This window comes from Stylophora pistillata, chromosome 5 (genome assembly GCF_964205215.1).
Source record: "Stylophora pistillata chromosome 5, jaStyPist1.2, whole genome shotgun sequence".
Taxonomy (NCBI): Eukaryota; Metazoa; Cnidaria; class Anthozoa; order Scleractinia; family Pocilloporidae; genus Stylophora; species Stylophora pistillata.
The window spans coordinates 38,603,262-38,624,036 of NC_142523.1; the positions used below are offsets into that span (position 1 = coordinate 38,603,262).

The 20,775-nt window shown below is 37.8% G+C and overlaps 3 protein-coding genes across 4 annotated transcripts in view; 2 read left to right on the top strand and 1 right to left on the bottom strand.

Annotated features, from left to right (window-relative positions):
- The window catches only part of LOC111339606 (uncharacterized), a 52,605-nt gene that overhangs the window by 24,591 nt on the left and 7,239 nt on the right, over window positions 1–20,775 (bottom strand). The window lies entirely within an intron of this gene.
- Window positions 477–6,065, top strand: LOC148731866 (uncharacterized). The gene is made up of 4 exons (XM_088761621.1): window positions 477–634; window positions 3,066–3,195; window positions 3,602–3,910; window positions 4,563–6,065. Exons 1-4 carry the CDS (start codon window positions 583–585, stop codon window positions 4,750–4,752), a joined length of 681 nt encoding a protein of 226 aa, XP_088617747.1. The 5' UTR covers window positions 477–582; the 3' UTR covers window positions 4,753–6,065.
- Window positions 10,435–12,749, top strand: LOC148731867 (uncharacterized). The gene is made up of 2 exons (XM_088759405.1): window positions 10,435–10,627; window positions 10,705–12,749. The coding sequence occupies exons 1-2, from the start codon at window positions 10,438–10,440 to the stop codon at window positions 11,235–11,237; spliced, it is 723 nt and encodes a 240-aa protein (XP_088615531.1). The 5' UTR covers window positions 10,435–10,437; the 3' UTR covers window positions 11,238–12,749.

A 20,775-nucleotide genomic window follows, 5' to 3' on the forward strand; every position in this document is an offset into this window, starting at 1 on the left:
AACAGTCGACTTACCCCCTCGGCTCTCGAAATAACAAGTCATTAGGGATTGTTATTGATTCTGTCTACATAAGAACCGTGATAGAACTAGCGTTTGCAAATGAATATTTATTCTCTGAAGAGCTCTGTTCTCAATTAACAAGTTATCCAGATCTATTTGGATGTTAAGCTTAGCCATAGAAATTGTTATAAAGAAGCATTTGTAAAAATTTATCCAGCGCCGGCCGTGAAGTCCTGATGAGGAATTGATCATTTCTTATACCAGGTGTTCAATGTTCCTATTTATTATTTGCCTTTACACAAAAACATTCGTCAGCAAAAATTAGAATTGATAATTTACAAGAGATCGTGAGGACTAAAGGCCATCCCTGTGGCGAATGCAGCTTAAGAGATGAAACTTCACGGACTTCCTTCGGTTTGATTGGTTCCCGCTCTACAATAACTTCACAGGGTATTTAATCCTGATCGAAAACATATTGCATCTCGTTTGCAGTGCTTTTGAACTTAGCGATAACAACATCGACAAACACGTTTTGACTTCAAATCTAGCTTTCTTTGCGTTTAGCAGTAAATAGTTCCAGAAATGAACAAAGGGATTTTCGCTCTAGTATTATTGGCTTGCATCGTACTCGCAGGTAATTCCAACATTCCTTTTTATTTTCGTGACTTGTCTGTTTTACGTCCTGTTAGCCGGTAAAGTTTTTTAACATAATGTTGAATATATCAGCAAGAACCTTTAGAAGATTGAAACTGAATGCTTTTAGTTTAAAAAGTTTCTCTATCGCTGAGTACTTTTTTTTGGAATCATAACATTGCAATCTAGATATTTAGACGGTGAATTTTTTAAGTATACGCTAATTCTTCTCCAAAAAAATCTGTAAAGTTTTATCTAAGAGCTAAACTCTGCTTGACTCATGTACGAGATGTCTTGTGCGTGTATGTGCCTCCAAATGCTTTTATAAAATGGAGTTGTGTTCAATGCCATATCATCTCAAATCAGCAGAAAATAATTATTTTAAAACGTGCCTATTGCGCTTTTCTTAATTTCACATGTATCTTTAAATTGATGATATGTTTACGATAAAATATTTTTATTTACCTTGCATTTCTTAGATGATCAGGGAAAGAAACGTAACTGGTAATAATTTGTCGCAAAGAAAACCTTGAGGCATTTCTAGCAATGAATTTAATGAGGTGTATTACCGAAAATCACACTTGCTACCCCGGACAAATCATAACGCTTAATATACGGATACCTGAACAGGTTGAAACCTAGAAAATTCGCAGTACTAACCAGAAACTTACACTTTCATCTTATATTAAATGCTCTATTTTAATTTGTTTTTCAAAAATTGAAAACACTGTGAAAAGACTGGATTTACATAATTCTCAGTTACAATTAGACATCTTCGTTAACGGGTCAATTTTGTCCGGTTTTCACTGGACCTCTTCATGTTAAAACGCTCTAACATGTTTGCTGAGAGGAAAAATTTAATGAGAAGATCGATCACCCGATAGACCCTTGGCTCGAGAACTCAATTCAGGGCGCTGTAGCGAAAAGGAAAAAACATTTGGTCTGAAATGATATGTAATTAACTCAGCTTCACTGTGGGACCGGCTAAAACTCGTCGCCATCTTCATTTATCCACCCTGGTTAAGGAATTGGAATGATATTTTTTGCGTTAACTCGTATAAAATGGAAATAGCTAAGCTAGTTTTCGGTAGTGACAATCGGTTTGCATAAAGAACACACAGAAGAATTACATAGGGCGGTACACGAGGGGTTCCTGCAAATATAACCTTTCTTATGTAAATTTTGGCTCACAGCGAAAAAGAAAAACGCAGCGAAAGATTTGGCATAATTCAGCTGAGAATATTTACCCATTTTTTTGTGCTGATGCAATCGAGTCAGAAAAATATGACGGTCACAGCAAGTTCCTAGATAAAAAATCGAAATGCTTCTTTTTTTTTATGAGATATATTTTCTTTAACAGACTTGCTGGAAATGTTAATTGATCGCAGTAAATGACATACGTGTTCAATATTTCGAATATGTAAAAGTACTAGTGATAATAGCTGTTTTGCATGAGAAAGAAAAGTTCAAGTGACGAACCCCAAAACAAATTATCTGTCAATCAGGCTCTCAAAGTGATTATATAAAGACAAGAACTTCAAAATGAACTCAACAATCAACATCATGAAAATAGTGCTCGTGAAATTTAGGACAAATTTAGTTTCGAAACAGAGCACAGAAATATTTATGCCGAGGATGAGGTTATTTCTCAGATCTCTGTCCTTAAAAAATTTTAATGACCGGATTGAATAAGTGTTTGCCTGATTGATGTTGTCATCGAAATAAAATTAATTACTGCATCCCCAGCTAAATGGCTAAAATTCCTTCTCAAGGGAAGAAATTTTTAAAGAAAATACGAATGATTTACATGGTATGAAAAAGGGTGTTTGCACAACGTTAAGAAAGAAAACTCATTGAATCTCACTTGATTGACATGTCGTGGTTGATTAGACCTATAATGAACGAAACACACTGCTTTAGTTTTCTCTCGTGCATTGTTCACGGAGCACTGCATGAGCTGTAATTGATCACGTGGTGTAGACGTACAGCTGACGTCAGATAAGTCCGGTTATCTCCGCCTTTTTCTATAGGGGCGAGTACAGTTCGTAAGCCTTTACCGGATTTACTCGATAACTCTGTTAAATACTTGAATGGAATGAGCCAGGAGATATGTACCAGCAAATTGAAGAAACCGAGTTTATAACTGAGCTCGATGATGCGTCAACTGAAACATAAGGAGTTGTGTAGAATTGTTAAGACACGATTTGCAATTTTCTTCACTTTACCTCCTTTTGTTCATTGCCCAAAACAAACTGTTTCCCTTGCGTGTTGTGTATCTTTATTTATAGATCTCAAAAGACGCAAAAATGTGGAAAGAACTTCGATGACATAATCAGTGTATTAAATAGATAATAAGTGAGAACCAATCAGAATCCGGCGTGTATAATACAAGCTGTCAATCAATTCTCAATTATTTGATTATTTCCTATCAGATCTGCCAAGCTCTGCTGGTAGTAATCACGTCATCGTAAGCAAATGCAATGAAGATATGAAAATGGAAAAAAGCATGATGTGTGCACATATGTTTCTTAAGAAAATGAAAGATGGTCCCGCAAACTGCAGGTTTGTTATTTCAGAGATTGTTGGTGTTTTTTCTTTTTGTGTGCTTCAAGAAAACTACCGCTACTTGGACTGCAAAATATCAGATTGGTAACAGCTATAAGACGACACCGCACAAATCATGAAAAGAGGCAACAGCAGAGAAAATTTCTTAGGCGAGCAGTCATTATCGGAGGATCATGTTTGAGGGGAGTGTTAGAATTCTAAAGTGAGGATCAGGTCAACAACTCTCAAACTCCTCAAGGGTATTGTTGGGACTGTGTGACGATAAAAGCTCAACCCACCCCTCCCCCCCTCCCCCCATGCCCGGTCCCTCAAATGAACAAACCACGACATAAATAATCAACTTCTATCAGCTTTGATTCCTTTACTTACGCCGCTATTTTAATTTTTTTTTTTACCTTTGCAGTCACGAATTGATGAAATTCATGGGCTGCATTAAGAACTTTACGCTTGACCAGTGCTACGGGGATTACCTGAAAACTCACCGCAGTATGATGGAGCCAATGGGAAGAATGTCCGACATGAGAGCCAAACATTACAATTTCGGTCGGTTGTTGTGTGGTATGGACGGAAGTGGTTATAACGTCACAGGGCTGCCTAAGAACATCACTGACATGCTGAAATGTAAGAAAGAGTTTTACGACAAAGGAAAAGAATGTGCTAAGCCATTCCACGACAAATTCAAGGCCAAGGCTAAACCCGAAGACTTATGCAAGTAAGATACCGATATTCAATGGAGTGTCCAAAGTAATCTGCGATTGCTTTGGTTTGTCCTTTCTAAGCAATGTGATTGGTTAAAAAAACTCTCGCCACGTTCTCGACCAATACTTAAAGCGAGTAATTAATCAATCACGATTTAGTTACTCTGGTTTTCCCGCGCTTCGGGCAGTTTGTCGTTTTCTAATCTTTTGACATCTGATTTGATGTTGTAATAACTTTGCTTTTGTTCTTGCTTTCTGCGACTCTCAATCGAAAAGCGCTCAAACAAACTTTTACGAGATTTCTTTACAATGCTCTTCACAAGGCCTTTTCTTTTGCACAACAAAAACTTTAGAGGTTGCAACTTCAACTGTGATGAATTTTCCTAAACCCAGGACTAACTCGTTAAGTTGGAATACCTCTGTGATTTTGTTGAAAGCGGTTGAGCAGGAATTACTTTGATGAACACTTTACACTAGATCTTGATATGTAAATGTGTCATTTTATTTGGTGACGGTAATTAACTTTGCAAAGCAAATTCTAGGGAAAACTCCCCTTAATCACCAGGTTCTGCACGCTAAATAGATTTTTTCCAAAATGGAAGCTCTTAAAGATTTTCTTACTTCTCAGTTGAAATAATAATCATCAAAACTGCATATTTATTTCAGGTATTTCATGAAAGCAAAGGAGTGTCAGGGAGATTTGATGAAGAAGTACTGCACACTAAGCAAACCCCCAAAATATGATCCTTTCAATCCATTCTGTCCTGGCGAAAAGGATCCATCTGCTGGAGCAGGAAAATTGTACACGACTTTGGCCCCTGCATTTACGGGTCTTGCTCTTCATCTTTTATTATAAGCCTCAGACTGCGAGTGCACAGGAGTTTCCCAATATACAGTAGAACACTGTAGAATCGTATTTTTTTTTTTTTTATTTTGCAGGATGAATAAAGTTTATTATAGTTCGAACCGTAGAATTTTTCGAAATCTCTTTAGTGCAGATCTCGAGTGCATCCGTCCTCACGAACCTCAGAATTTTTCTCTTAAATCAGCCATTTGAAGATTTTGCCAGCTGTTATGCTGATTCCAAGTGTTATTTTTCTTAGTTATCATTTCCTTTTTATCATTATCATTCAGACTACATACACCGTGTTTGATTTTTTTTTGGCTGTTTTCTTTTAGTACTAGCACTGGAAATACACAGTAGAGCGCTTCTCACACATATCAGTGCGATGTTTCACTGTTGTTGCAGATAGTAAATTACAAACGGACTAACTAATTTGCTTTTGAGATACAATGAAATATATGACGTTCATAATTTGCTTTTATCAGCTGATATAAAGCTGACGTTGCAAGCGTTTACCCTTCTTCAGAGCGAATTAACTGACCGAATAACTGACTGACTGACTGTCAGGTTAGCTGGCAGGCTAATAAGCTGACTGACTAACTGGTCATAACCAACTTTGCCATTTTGTTATGGTGTAAGTTATTTCGCACAATACAGCTGTTATTCATTGTTCTCCGGGACTTTTCCATCGCATGTTTGGAATTGTGCCTGCCAGACGTCGAGCTAATGGGTATTCACGTTACCTTAAGATTTAAGGCGTAAAACGGCGCGGAAAGGGGATGGAGAATTGATTGCAATTGAGCAAATTGCCGCGCTGATATCGCAGATTTTTAATGACTTCTTTTTCAGTCTTCGTCTACTTTGACCTGGTTTTATAAAAAGAATCAACTGCTTCTTTGCCTAAAACATTTTCTTTTCTCAATCGGCGTGACAGCTTTTGAATTTTGAACGGTTACGAAGTCTCGGACTCCAGAGACAAGAGAACACAATTAAATTAGAGAACGTGATTTTCAGAAAAGAAAAGGACTGGGTTAGAAAATGTTTTCGGCTAGATAAAGTCGGAGCTCCAATGTCGATTCAAGAGACAAAAACGCGAAAAGAACTGAATTTAGAAAACGCGCTTAAATGGGCAAAACATTTGCATTGGCAGTCTTTTGATAACTTTCAGTTCAGCGTTACTTTCCAGTTAGTGACATTTTTTGGAGATTTTTTTCGATTGCCATACTACCTGCTAAGATAATCTACATGTAGTTCGTAACTAATGCGATGAGGGTGATATCGCAGAGACATTAAATATGTATAAAAAAGTCTTTGACTATAGAACACGTTTGAGGCTGTGGTCATTGTCGATAACAGATGACTGTTCTCTCGTTTTGGTTCATTTTGGTCTCATGTTCAACGAACATATTTGCTCAGCAGTGTAGATTGACACAACGTTCTGAGTATGGCTTGGTTCTACTTGATCACGTTTACGAATCGTTCACTGTGGATCGGTTGGTTTCGTGTTACATTGCCCGCAATTCAAAGCCTGCGTGCCAAAGCCTTAACTTTAGACTGATGGATAAAAGTTGCCAGTTTAACAACGAAACTAAGATTTCCCGCCCAGCCAGTGTGAAGCAAAATGAAGGCTTTATTTATGCTGACAACCCAAATCGCGGCGAGAATGCGTTTCAGATGCCTTAGGAAACGCCCATGCACGTTTATCGATCTTTGTCTTTTAAACGTTGAAGGTTACATTTTTGACACGGCTTTGTCTTAATGTAACTAGGTAAACTCGTCTGAGCCACTACAATTTAAAACATTGTTACTGTGATTGATGATGAATTTACTTGGAAAAAATTTGTCAGGCTGAAGGAAATAATTTTGTAATTGTTAACCTTTCTAAAAGATCCACAAGATTACCTTTATGGTTTGTTTCTTTTCGAAATATCAAACCTCTACTGTCAAATGGCCGAAGTGCAACATTGACCGTGTCTCGTCAAAACGGCATGTTTGGTATGTTTTATGGTCATAAAGACTATCTCATTACCACCCTTGCCGCAAATCTTGCATAAATTGGACAGTATCCATCGATCAATATGTGAAGACAGGTGCCTTTATTTAAAAAGTGTTACTTATGCTATTTACAATATCGCGACATACATTTGACACATGCAGAATGTAATGATTTGTGTTTATTTTGTTGATGTTGTTGTTGTTAAAGCTTTACTCGGGTCAGCTTCCTTCAGAGCTGCAAAGTCTTGTCAACATATCATTCAGAGTGGAGATTCCACTGGGAATGAAGAGTACTGGGTCGACCCACAAGGCAGTGGGAACCCCTTCAAGGTTTTTTGTGATATGACAACTGATGGAGGTACGGTTGTATATTTCCTTTTAACTTGGTGATTATTTTTATTATTTTTTTTTTCTAACTAATGTTTTCTTGTAATTCAAAGGAGGTTGGATGCTGGTGTTGAATGTTATTTTAGGAAGTTCCTCATCTTCATGGTGGAATGGCGTCGCCGAACAAACCTTCCAAGGTATTAGGAACTATGGAAATGGCACCATGGCTTTAACCAAAAGCGCTATGAAGCAGTTAAGAGCGCGCACAAACTTTACTCAGATAAGATTTTATTGCAGCAAAGAAAAAGGAACAACATTCCACATTAAGACGGCTCTGAACGACAAAGGTGCAGAAGTGGTGCGATACTTCAGCGGTGAAAGAGATGAGATGCCTGATTCGTGCGACTCCTTTGTTCGTATGGATGGTGATAACTCAAGACTGGCTCAGAATTGTGCGACATGGGCATACCATGGTAAGTGGGGACATACTAGTCATGGTGTTGGAGAGAATCGTTTGTACCACTACGCAGCGTTTGTGGCCCACAGCTATCACTGGATAATTTCTACCGGTGGCCACTGGATGTGCGAGGATGAAACAAACGACAACCTGTCGACCGGAGATTTTTGGAAAGTTTATGTCCGCTGAAGTACAGCTGCTTGCAATAACTTTGTAACAGAAAAAAGCAAAAAAGGGAAAAAGTCAAATAGAATTTATTAGCATATAAAACTGTCCTCTGGCGATATGCCTGTCAGCCGCGGATTTTAAATTTCGCAAATTTTCGCATCAAGGTCAACTAAAAGCAATCCTCGCGGATTAGGTGATGTTGTGGTTTAGCGAACTTATATGGTTTAGTAAAACAATTATTCACCTCAGTGTCAGTAAAAGCGGTGGATAATGTGACAATAGGATTAAAGTAGAGATTGTCTAACGTCAGTTGACCTTGGCGCAAAGGTCACGTGTGTGCAACTAGCTAGCGATGTCATGGGAACACTTGATATATGCATTGAGTTCTGAGTTAAGCCTCTTGCGTCTTGTTGTTTGTAATCTTGCGGCTCGTTACAGATATTTTCCTCCACTTCGGCGAATAATTGTTAATTATAGCTTATATTCTCCATCGTTTATTTGCCTACATATTGTTTGCATTTAGTTTGGTCGAGCGTTGTTTAAAACGAGCTTCTGGCTCGGGAGATACTTCAGCAGTGAAAGAGATGAAATGCCAGATTCGTGTGACTCCCTTTTTTGTACGGATTGCGATCACTTTTATGTTTTAGACATTAAATAAAGTTATTCTTATCCTTATTACCACAGAACTTTTACTGAAAATTATTTCAAACTATTTGAGAGTAACAGGTGATTATGATTTTAGTTTTATTGAAAGTGGAATGGAAGTACGTAAAAGAAAAAAAGAAAAGCTTTATTGATGATATTCCCTGTGAGAGCACCCGCCGCGCCACGACTAACGCTAAAAAGGCTCCATACAATTACTTATAATAGAATTATAAGGAATTGTATGAAGCTCTCCGAGATACTTACAGTGCAAGCCCTGCGTGTCTTTTCGTGATATTCTTTACATTTTGTTTGATCGAGCGTTTTTTAAAACAAGCCTTTGGTTCGGTAGATTGGGCGATCACTCCTATGTTTTAGACATTATAAAATAAAGTTATTCTTATCCTTCTTACCAGGGAATTTTCATTGAAAATTATTTCAAACTATTTGAGAGTAACAGGTGATTATGATTTTAGTTTTTATTGAAAGCGGAATGGAAGCATATAAAAGACAAAAAACTTTTATTGTTGATATTTCCTGCACATGCAGATAAGGTACCAGTCGAAAGCCTTATTATCTGGCGATGCTTATCACATCAAAAAGATTTAATTCCTTTTTCACTTTTCTTTTCCCTATTTTAGATTTCATGCCACCAAAGAATGAAAAGTATCAATGAGTCGATATGTCAATTTAAGTATTGCGTGCAGTATGACTGTTTAAATTTGTATAATTACATTAATTAAGAAAAACTGCTAAAGCTATTGTCAGTTGGTTTTGAGGTCTTTGGGTCTCGAAAGTCGTCAAGACTGTAAGCGGTGCCGATGACAGATGGCTGTCTTCTCGTTGTGGTTCATTTTGGCATCATATTCAGTGAAAACAGCTGCTCATCGATGCAAATTGACACAGCAATCTGAACATGGCTTGGTTCTACTTGATCACGTTTACGAATCGTTCACTGTGGATCGGTTGGTTTCGTGTTACATTGCCTGCAATTCAAAGCCTGCGTGCCAAAGCCTTAACTTTAGGCTGATGGACAAAACTTGCCAGTTTAACAACGAAACTAAGATTTCCCGCCCAGCCAGTGTGAAGCAGAATGAAGGGTCTATTTATGCTGATAACCCTGATCGTGGTAAGAATATCCTTAAGGACCTATCTGGATGTATAATGTTACATTTACATTTACATGAGTCTGTCGTGGTGGAATTCAACAAACTAGTATAGGCAACCCCAATTGTTTTCCTTGTTTCTTTGACGACTGCAAAAAATTAGCAGAGAAAACTAAAGGAAAGTTGAATAAAGAGGCTAAATTTCTAAAGAAACTGCGGTGCTGCGTCGGTGAGGGTAACAAGGTAACTTGGTTATATCAACTAAGTTGAAATTGTAAATTGGCCAACGTAGAGAGAAAAAAAGCTGACGTTTCGAGCGTTAGCCCTTCGTCAGAGCGAGTGCGCTCTGACGAAGGGCTAACGCTCAAAACTTCAGTCTTTTAACACTCCACGGTGGCCAATTTACAATTTCAACTAAGTGGATATAATCAAAATACAGGAAACTTTGTTACGTAATGAATCCATTTTGTTTCAAGGTCTCGAGATTACGTAACTGGTCTGCGTCATTCAATAAAAATCTAACTTCAACCATTGAATTTGTTCAAATCTAACCTTCTATCGTTATATCGACCCACTTCAGAGCGAATGCGCTCTGACGAAGGGCCAACGCTCGAAACGTCAGCTTTTTAACCTTTTACGGTGGCCAATTATACAATTTCAACTAAGTTGATATAACCAAATTACAGGAAACTTGGTTGCGTAATCAGTCCACTTCGTTACAAGGTCTCAAGATTACGTAACTGGTCTGCGTCATTCAATAAAAATTTAACTTTAACTGTTATATTTGCTAAAATCTAACCCTTTGTCGTCATATCAACCCACTTCTAATTGCCAAACGGCATAGACGCCACCCCATAAAGAACCTTTACTTATGGTATTTACTTTTGCATAATTGTTACCAACCGAAAATTGCGACTCAAGACGTTCAATACCAAGTAACAGGTGCCTTAATTTGGGAAGTTTAATGGTGCTTTTAACAGTCGCATGACATGCTGCTGACGCATGCTATGTATGATGATTTCTTTGCATACTTTATTTGTAGCTTTAGTCGGGTCAGTTCCCTTTAGATCTGGAAAGTCTTGTCAAGATATTATTCAGAGGGGACATTCTACAGGGAATGGAGAGTACTGGGTCAACCCACAAGGCAATGGGAGCCCGTTCAAGGCTTTTTGTGACATGACAACTGCTGGAGGTACGGTTGCGTTTAGTGTTTCAAATTTAATATTTTTTTTCGGTATTAAGATAATTATGGTGTTTTTTAACTCAAAGGAGGCTGGATGTTGGTGTTGAACGTTATTTTGGCAAGCTCTACATCTTCATGGTGGAATGGCGTCGCCGAACAAACCTTTCACGGAATCAGTAATTATAGAAACGGCACAATGGCCTTAGCCAAAAGCGCTATGAAGCAGCTAAGAGCCCACACAAACTTCACCCAAATAAGATTTCACTGCAGCAAAGAAAAAGGAACAACATTCCACGTCGCAACGACTCTGAACAACAAAGGCGCAGAAGTGGTTCGATTTTTCAGTGGTGAAAGAGATGAAATGCCAGATTCGTGTGACTCCTTTTTTCGAATGGATGGTGATAACTCAAGGCTGGCTCAGAATTGTGCGAAATGGGCACTTCATGGTAAATGGGGACATACTAGTTATAGTGTTGGAGAGAATCGCCTGTACAACCACGCAGCATTTGTAGCCTACAAATATCACTGGTTAATTTCTTCTTTTGGTCGCTGGTTGTGTGATGATAATACTAACAATAACCTGTCAACCGGAGATTTTTGGGAAATCTATGTTCGTTGAAACTTTGTCAAAGAGAGATGTCCCTGAAATGAAGTTGAAGCAATTGCATCCCGATTGCGAGAATTTAACACACAATCAGAGCTTGATTCCACTGACGATCTCCGTAAAAAAGAACTCAGGCCATGGCCAATAATTAATTAATTTTCTAGAAGAATGTACATATCACGTACTAGTTGGTTTCTCGTTAACGTTCAAGAAATAATCTGAACAGCGAAGTTATTTAGTCTGCTCATTCGACTCATTTGCATTTATTTGAAATGTAAAGCGTCTAAATTAAATCATAACAAGCGATTAATAATAATAATAATAATCCATTTCTATAGCGCCTTTTCTACAAGATTCAAAGGCGCTGTTTACAAAAATTCGTTGAAGCTAGAAAGTAAGAATAATCACAAGAAATGGACATTAAAACTAGGCACTAACTACACAAGAGATAAATGTACACGATAAACAGGTTATTTATTGATTCATAAACGTCACGATTCATAAGCTCGAATAAAAAGAAATGTTTTAAGCTTGCGTTTAAAATCGTCAATTGAGTTTGCAGATTTAATTTCCTAGGTAAGTTATTCCAAAGTTCCGGAGCAGCAACAGAAAAAGCTCGTTTACCATATGAGTTTAGATTAAAAAAGGGTTTAACTGATAGAGTTTTATTAGAGGATCTAAGATTGCGGTTGGGTGTATACAATTGAAAAAGTTCCTGTACATAGATTGGAGCGCGATCATGTAGCACTTTGTAGGTAATTAACATAATTTTAAATTCAATGCGAAGGGAAACAGGGAGCCAGTAAAGATCTCTGAGGACTGGAGTAATATGGCAAAATCTTGGACAATGGTTGACAAGGCGAGCGGCAGAATTTTGAACATGTTAAAGCTTTCGAATAAATAGGATAGTAGGTCGTACAATAAAGAATTGCAATAGTCAAGTTTAGAAACTACCAAGGCATGAATGATGATTTTTGCTGCATCATAAGTAAGATATCATTTGCGTATGAAGCCAATGTTACGAAGATGGAAGAAGGACGATTTACGTATACAGAGTACATTGACAGGAGGTACCCTACAAAGGGACTGATCAAAGATAACACCAATATTTCGTGCACTGGGGGAGCAGGATACGGTCTCATTTGATATATCAACAGAAGACAGTGGCGGCCGAGGACGATGGGAAAAGGATATCACGAGAACCCCAGACTTATCTTTATTTAATTTCAACTTCTTGGAAAGCATCCATGGATCGATGTCCCGAACAAAGTTTATCCGTTTGGTGTTACTCAGATTCATATCAGGAACAGAGGACGTCCTAAACGTAATATATAGCTGAGTGTCATCGGTATAAAAGTGATGAAACATTTGATGTTGTCGATTAACTAAATGGAAAATAATGAACATTTCTAGTGCAACTGAAAATCTTTTTTCGAAGCACTTTTTTGTTAGTTATCCAAAGACTAGATTGTATGCTGCTGTAACTGAGTTACAATTTTGGCCCACAAATAAAAAAAGTTAAACGTATGTAACTTTAGAACTAAAATACTATAACGGTCAGCGAATTCTGTCTACCAAAACACGAATAGACCTCCGGCCAAAACCGAAGTAATCGCAACAGTCAAGGACGAAGCATATCACGAGGAGCCGATGAGAACTCAGAATAAAAAAGCAAACAAATCGCTTGACGCGGGAAAATGCGACTGACCAAGTCGTGCTTGGGTTTAGCTTTGAATCTGATTGGTTGAGAAAACTGTGCAATTTTCAGACCAATCACAGAGCATAGTGATGCAGAACTTGCACAATTCCAGATCACTTTCGACACTTAATTGAATATTGCTTTATTAACTTACCATGAATTGGTTCCCTTTCGGCGAGGTAGTGATAGGTTTTTCTTGTAGATAGGAGTTCTTGCCCAAAGGAGATTAGCACACCTTGATGATTTATTACCTTCTTGACGAAAATACCTATTTCGTAATAAAAAGTACGTTTTAAGGTTTTGACTTTTTTATTTTGGAAATTGTATTTTTAAGTGCTTGACTTCCACAAATATTCCTCTGAGATGCGATACACTGCCAATACCCTAACTAAGATTTCTTGTGATCCTTTTGAAATAGCTTGGATATATCAAAAAAGTTGAAGTGGTAAATTGGCCACCGTAACGATTACAAAAGCTGACGTTTCGAGCGTTAGCCCTTCGACGGAGCGAATAGAGGAATTGTGGGTTGTGTGTGCTTTTAAAGGCAGAGAATGGAGCTACGTTATTGGTGGGAACATCGCAACGAGAAAAACAAGAATAAATTAGTGGAATGAAAAGCGTTCGTTGATCCCTGTGGGATTTAGACTGTCGGTTTGAAAGATGAGCTTTTGTTCAAGATTTTTACGGCTTTCCGTGCTACCTAAGTGTAAGGAAAGACCGCAGATTGCCATATGTTGCTTAGAATGATTAGGTAAATTAAAATGTCTAGCGTCGAAGGGCTAACGCTCGAAACGTCAGCTTTTGTTATCGTTACGGTGGCCAACTTACCACTTCAACTTTGTTGATATATCCAAGTTATTTCGTTACTCCCACCGAGCAGCCCCAAACAGTTTCTTTTGAAACTATCAGTCTTCAACCTTTTGAAATAGCGTTTGAGTGTTTTCAATCATTTTTCAAAATTATAAAAAGCTTCATCTCTGTTAGGGATTCTCTAACTGACTGATTCAGAAGAAGAAAGACCATAAACGTAGAAACTAAGAGCCGTTCATCTTTTCAAGTTGATAGAAATTTTTGAAACATCACAGTTCAAATGAGACTTCAAGATGCATGCAATATGTATTTATGAACGATTTCCCTTTTTTCCCTCTTTTCTTCCCTATTTTAATTTGCACTCAGGGTCAACAAAACTGCGAGCTATCCTGAACTGTTTAATATTGCACGAAATAAACTAAAAAAAAGTGCAGTAAATTTCCTGAAGCCAGTTGGCTAAGAGGTCTTCGAATATAAAACACTTTTGAGGCTGTGGCGACTCTCGATGCCAGATGGCTGTTTTCTCTTTTTGGTTCATTTCGGCCTCATATTTGATAAACGCATTTGCTCAGCACTGTTAATTTGCAAAGCGATCTGGGTATGGCTCGGTTCTTGACCGCGTACACAAATCGTTCACTCTGGATCGGTTGCACTCGTGTTAAACTGCCTGCTATTCAGAGCCTGTGCGTCAAAGCTTTAACCTTAGATTGATGGACAAAACTTGTCAGTTCAGCAACGAAACTAAGATCTCCCTCCTAGCCAGTGTGAAGCAGAAGGAAGGCGTTATTTATGTCGACAACCCAGATCCCGATGAGAATGTGTTTTAGATGCCTTAGCAAACGTCCATGCACGTTTATCGATCTTTGTCTTTTAAATGTTTAAAGTTACACATTTTCTACGGCTCTGTCTTAATGTGATGAGATAAACTTATCTGAGCCACCAAACTGAGAATCGCCTGTATGACTACGCAGCATTTGTAGTCTTTGTATTCTATTCTGATTTTGTAGTCTTGGAGAAATTTAGAGTAATTTTCATTGGTATAAAAAAATACCGTACAGGTGAATAGTGCTATTCGCGCGCCTGATTGGCTTTGTAAGAAGTACTAATCACCCCCGCGCAACCGAAGAGACAAATCGCGCGTCAAAAACTTCATTTCCGGCAACTGTTTTAGAACCGACTGAACTAAACCAACAGAAACATACCAATAATTTTGGTTTCTTTGTGGTAGATACTAAAAGAACTACTCATTTCAGTGTCTTTCAAAGTGGTGAATATTTACCTCCACTTCGGTAAATAATTGTTTTTATAGCTTATATTGTCAATCGTTTATTGACGTACATAATGTTTACACTTAATTTTGTTGAGTGTTTTTAAAACGAGCCTTTGGATGGGAGAGTGGAGGATCACTTCTATCTATTAAAAATCAAATAAAGTTTTGGCTTATCCTTATTTCCACGGAATTTGCACTGAAAACTATTTTAAACTCTTTAAGAGAAACAGATAATTCTAATTTTAGTTTTATCGGAAGTTGAATGGACATATATAAAAGAAAAAAAAAAGAGAAAAGCGTAATTGTTGTTATTATATACATACTGATATACATATACATACTGAGATTTACTGAAAAGCGGCAGAGTCAAATTTTCGTTCGCAAACCGATGTAAACCAATCAAATGTGGCGTATCGCTTTTCCCACATGTGAGGAAAGCGATACGTCCAATCAGGAGCCGCGTATCATGTTTTTTCACGTATGAGCCGTACGGCAAGTTGAAGTTTTCATTCAAGGCTGGTTGGCGCGGTTTCGTACGCCGTACAAGCCATCGCTTTGCAAATAGTTTTTATTTGCATTTCTTCCATCGTTAATATTGAAAGTTCCTGTCTCGGCGAAAGCCATGAGTGAAAAGCGTTTCGTTATCCACGATTCATAACTTTTGGATCTTATTTGAGCTCTTTCCCTTTTTACGAAGCTGTTTCCTTTCAGAGATTGTTGTTTGACCACATTTGTTTAAATAAAGCTTGTCATAGTTCAAGGAGGGTGTTCAATCTCAGTATGTATATAACAAACACAAAACCACATGGAAAGTGCGTGCGTACGGTGTTGACACACTCTTTGTTTTGTATCAGAAATCTCTCTCGTTCGCTTCGCTCACTTGTTCGATTTCTGATACGCCACACCTCGTGTGTAAACACCGTACACGCGCACTTTCCTTGAAGTATTCTATTTTATTATATAGATACTGATTGAAATACCAGGATTTCTCCTTTTATTAAAAAATCATATCTTCACCGTGCGCAGTGAAGATACTATTTTTATATTTCACGTGTGAGGATACTGGTGTGGCCATGGTTACCAACACAATTACCCAATTACAATAGAGCTTCTCGCTCAGGCGCGCGGTCGGTTGACTTAAAATTTCATCAGTATCTATATAATAAAAAGAACATTACATGGCCGCTTGGGGATACGAATTTTATCTTCTCGTGCTGAAAGTATCTCTCACGGGTGAGCGCAGCACTCACTCGTGAGAGATGCTTTCAGCACGAGAAGATAAAATTCATATCCCCAAGCGGCCATGTAATATCCTCTATGTATGCCATGTATATGCAGATGAGGTACCAGTCGTGAGCCCAGTCGTATGGCGATGTTTATCACAGTTAAAGATCCCTGTGAGATATTTTACTCCAGCTAAGTAGGTGCGTCCTTTTTCAAAATAGCCTTGTGTGTTACACTTAAGTTTACGGTGGCCAATTTATCATTTCAACTTTGTTGATATATGCAAATAATTTCGTTACCCCCACCGACGCAGCCCCAAACAGTTTCTTTAGAAACTATCAGCCTTTATTCATTTCTATGCCTGACAGCCGAGGATTTTAAATTTCGCAAATTTTCGCATCTATGTCAACTAAAAGCAATCCTCGCAGTAAGGCGATGTTGTGGTTCAGCAAACTTATATGGTTTACAAAAAACAATTATTCACCTCAGTGCCAGTGAAAGTAGTGGATATTTACCTCACCTTCGGTAAATAGTTGTTAATTATAGCTTATATTCTTCATCGTTCATCTGCCTACATATTGTTTACATTTAGTTTGGTCAAGTGTTTCTTAAAACGAACCTTTGGTTTGGGAGGTTGGGCAATCACTTCTATGTTTTAGACATTAAATAAAGTTATTGTCATCCTTATTACTACGGAATTTTCACTGAAAATCATTTCAAACTCTTTGACAGTAACAGGTGATTATGATTTTATTTTTATTGAGAGCGGATGATGCAAGTATGTAGAAGATAAAAAGAAGCTTCATTGTTAATATACCCTCTACATCTAGATGAAGTGGTAGTCAAGAGCCTTATTATCTGGCGATGTTTATTTATATCATAGTAGAAAATTCCGTGCGGGATATTCTACTCTAACTGAGATTAGCTAACTCCCTTTTCAAATAACGTTTGTGCATTTTTGTTCCTGTTTTTCCGAGATATAAAACATGTACCACTGCTAGATAATAGTTAAATGATAGATTGAAAGATTTACTACAAAAGTAGATTTTTGCAGCTGACCATGATCTTAAATTGTTAAACATTTACGAAATTTCAGAGTTGAACTGCAAACTCAAAATACAAATGTTATAAATATTTTAAAAGGTTTAATTAGATTTTCAATTTTTTTTATTCCTTAATTTGGATTTTATGCCACAAAAGATGCAAAGTATCAAAGGGTCTATTCGTCAATTTAGGTACTGTGTGCAGTATAACTGTTTAAAATTGCATGATTTATAGATATTAATTGAGAAAGATTGCTAAAGCTATATCCAGTTGGTATTTGAGGTCTTTGGGTGACAAAAATCGTCGAGACTGGAAGCACTGCTGATGACACATGGCTGTTTTCTCGTTTTGGTTCATTTTGGCATCGTATTCAATGAAAGCATTTGCTCAGCAATGCAAATTAACACAACGATCTGAACATGGCCTGGTTCTACTTGATCACGTTTACGAATCGTTCAATGTGGATCGGTTAGCTTCGTGTTACATTGCCTGCAATTCAAAGCCTGCGTGTCAAAGCCTTAACTTTAGACTGATGGACAAAACTTGCCAGTTTAACAACGAAACTAAGATTTTCCGCCCAGCCAGTGTGAAGCAGAATGAAGGGTTTATTTATGCTAATAATCCAGACCGTGGTAAGAATATCCTTAAGGACCTGTTTGGATTTTTAATGCTACATTTATAGTTACATGGATCTGCAATGGTGTAATTCAACAAAATAGTGTGGGTAACCAAAATTGTTTTCCTTGTTACTTCGAAAACTGCAAAAAATTACAAGAGAAAATTGCAGGAGACTTTGTTACGTTATGAGTCAATTTCATTACAAGGTGTCGAGATTACGTAACTGATCCGCGTCATTCAATAAAAATTTAACTTCAACCGTTAAATCTGTTGAAACCTAACCTTCTCTCGCCATATCGACCAATTTATAACTGCCAAACCGCATAGATGCTACCCCGTCAAGAACCTTTTGTTAAACTTTTGCATACCAATCACAAATTACGATATAAAGTGTTCAATACCAAGTGACAGTTACCTTAATTTAAGAAGTTCAATTGTGCCGTTTACAGTCACATGACATGTTGTTGACGCATGCTAAGTATTATGATTTGTTTACATACTTTATTTTTAGCTTTGGTCGGGTCAGTTCCCTTTAGATCTGCAAAGTCTTGTCAAGATATAATCCAGCTGGGAGATTCTACAGGGAATGGAGAATACTGGATGGACTCAGGAGGAAACGGGAGCCCCTTCAAGGCTTTTTGTGACATGACAACTGATGAGGTACGGTTGTGTTTTGTTTTTCCAGTTTTTGAATTTTTATTTCAAGAATAAAAATCATTATGCTGTTTTTTAACTCAAAGGAGGCTGGATGTTGGTGCTGAACCTTATTTTGGGAAGCTCCTGATCTTCATGGTGGAATGGCGTCGCTGAACAAACCTTTCAAGGAATCAGTAACTATAGAAACGGCACAATGGCCTTAGCCAAAAGCGCTATGAAGCAGCTAAGAGCCCACACAAACTTCACTCAAATAAGATTTCACTGCAGCAAAGAAAAAGGAACAACATTCCACGTCGAAACGACTCTGAACAACAAAGGTGCAGAAGTGGTGCGATTTTTCAGCGGTGAAAGAGATGAAATGCCAGACTCGTGTGACTCCTTTATTCGTATGGATGGCGATAACTCAAGGCTGGCTCAGAATTGTACGAAATGGGCGCTCCATGGTAAATGGGGACATCCTCGTCATAGTACTGGGGAGAATCGCCTGTACCACCACGCAGCATATGTACGCGGCCAATATCACTGGGTGATTTCTTCCTCTGGCAAACGGCTATGTAATGATAATAACGACAACCTGTCAACCGGAGACTTTTGGAAAATCTATGTTCGTTGAAACATTGTCAAAGAGAGATGTCTCTGAAATGAAGTTGATGCAGTTGCATCCTGGTAGCGAGAATTTAGCGCACAATCAGAGCTTCATTCCACTAACGATCTCCGTGAAAAGGAACTCGGGCCAGAGCCAATTTTCATGAAGAATGCACATATTGTGTACTTGTTGAATCCTTGTTGATGCTGTAGATATTGTCTTAATAGCGAAGTTATCTAGTCTGCTTATCCGACTCATTTGCATTTATTTGAAATGCGAAGCGTGTAAATGAAATCACTGCAAACAATTAACTGGAAGGAAAAGTATGAACATTTTTTGTGCAACTGAAAATCTTTTCTCAGCATTTTTTTGTTAGTTATGCAAAGACTAGATTGTATGCTGCTATAACTGAGTTACAATTTTGGCCCACACGTAGTAAAAAAGGTAAGCGTACATTATTTAAGAACTAAAATACTATAACGGTCATAGAACTCCGTCTACAAAAACACGAATAGAAAGCATTTTGAATTAGTGTCGTTAAACTTCCCGTTAAAACCGAAGTAATCACAACAGCCAATCAGTGAAACGAGAAATTTATATCACGAGGGGCCGATAATAACTTAAATAAAAAACAAACAAATCGCTTGACGCGGGTTTAACTTTGAATCTGATTTGTTGAGGAAACTGTGCGATTTTCTGACCAATCACAAAGCAGAGTGATACAGAACTTGCGCAATTCCAGATCACTTTGGACACTTGCTTTATTATCTTACCATGAAGTTGTTCACTTTCGGCGAAGTACTATTAGGTTTTTCTTGTAGATAGGAGTTCACGGCCAAAGGAGATTAGCACACCTTGATGATTTATTACCTTCTTGACGAAAATACCTTTTTCGTAATAACAAGTACGTTTTAAGGTTTTGTTGATTTTTTATTTTGGAAATTGTACTTTTAAGTAATTGACCTCCGCAAGGATTCCTGCCAGATGCGATACTCAGCCGATACCCCAACTAAGATTTCTTGTGATCCTTTTGAAATAGCGTTTGAGTGTTTTCTATCATTTTTCCAAATTATAAAAAGCTTCATCTCTGTTAGGGATTCTGTAACTGACTGATTCAAAAGAGTAAAGACCGTAAACGTAGAAACTAAGAGCCGTTCATCTTTTCAATTTGATAGAAATTTTTGAAACATCACCGTTCAAATGAGACTTCAAGATGCATGCAATATGTATTTATGAACGATTTCCCTGTTTTCCCTCTTTTCTTCCCTTCTTCGCACTTCGGGGTCAACAAAACTGCGAGCTATCCTGAAGTGTTTAAATTTAGTGCAATAAATTTACTGCGCTATTTAAAAAGTGCAGTAAATTTCCTGAAGCCAGTTGGCTAAAAGGTCTTCGAATATAAAACACTTTTGAGGCTGTGTTCACTCTCGATTCCAGATGGCTGTTTTCTCTTTTTCTTTCATTTCGGCCTCATATTTGATAAACACGTTTGCTGAGCACTGTTAATAAGCACAGCGATCTGGGTATGGCTTGGTTCTACTTGATCGCGTACACAAATCTGTTACTGTGGATCGGTTGCATTCGTGTTACACTGCCTGCTATTCAGAGCCTGTGTGCCAAAGCCTTAACCTTAGGTTGATGGACA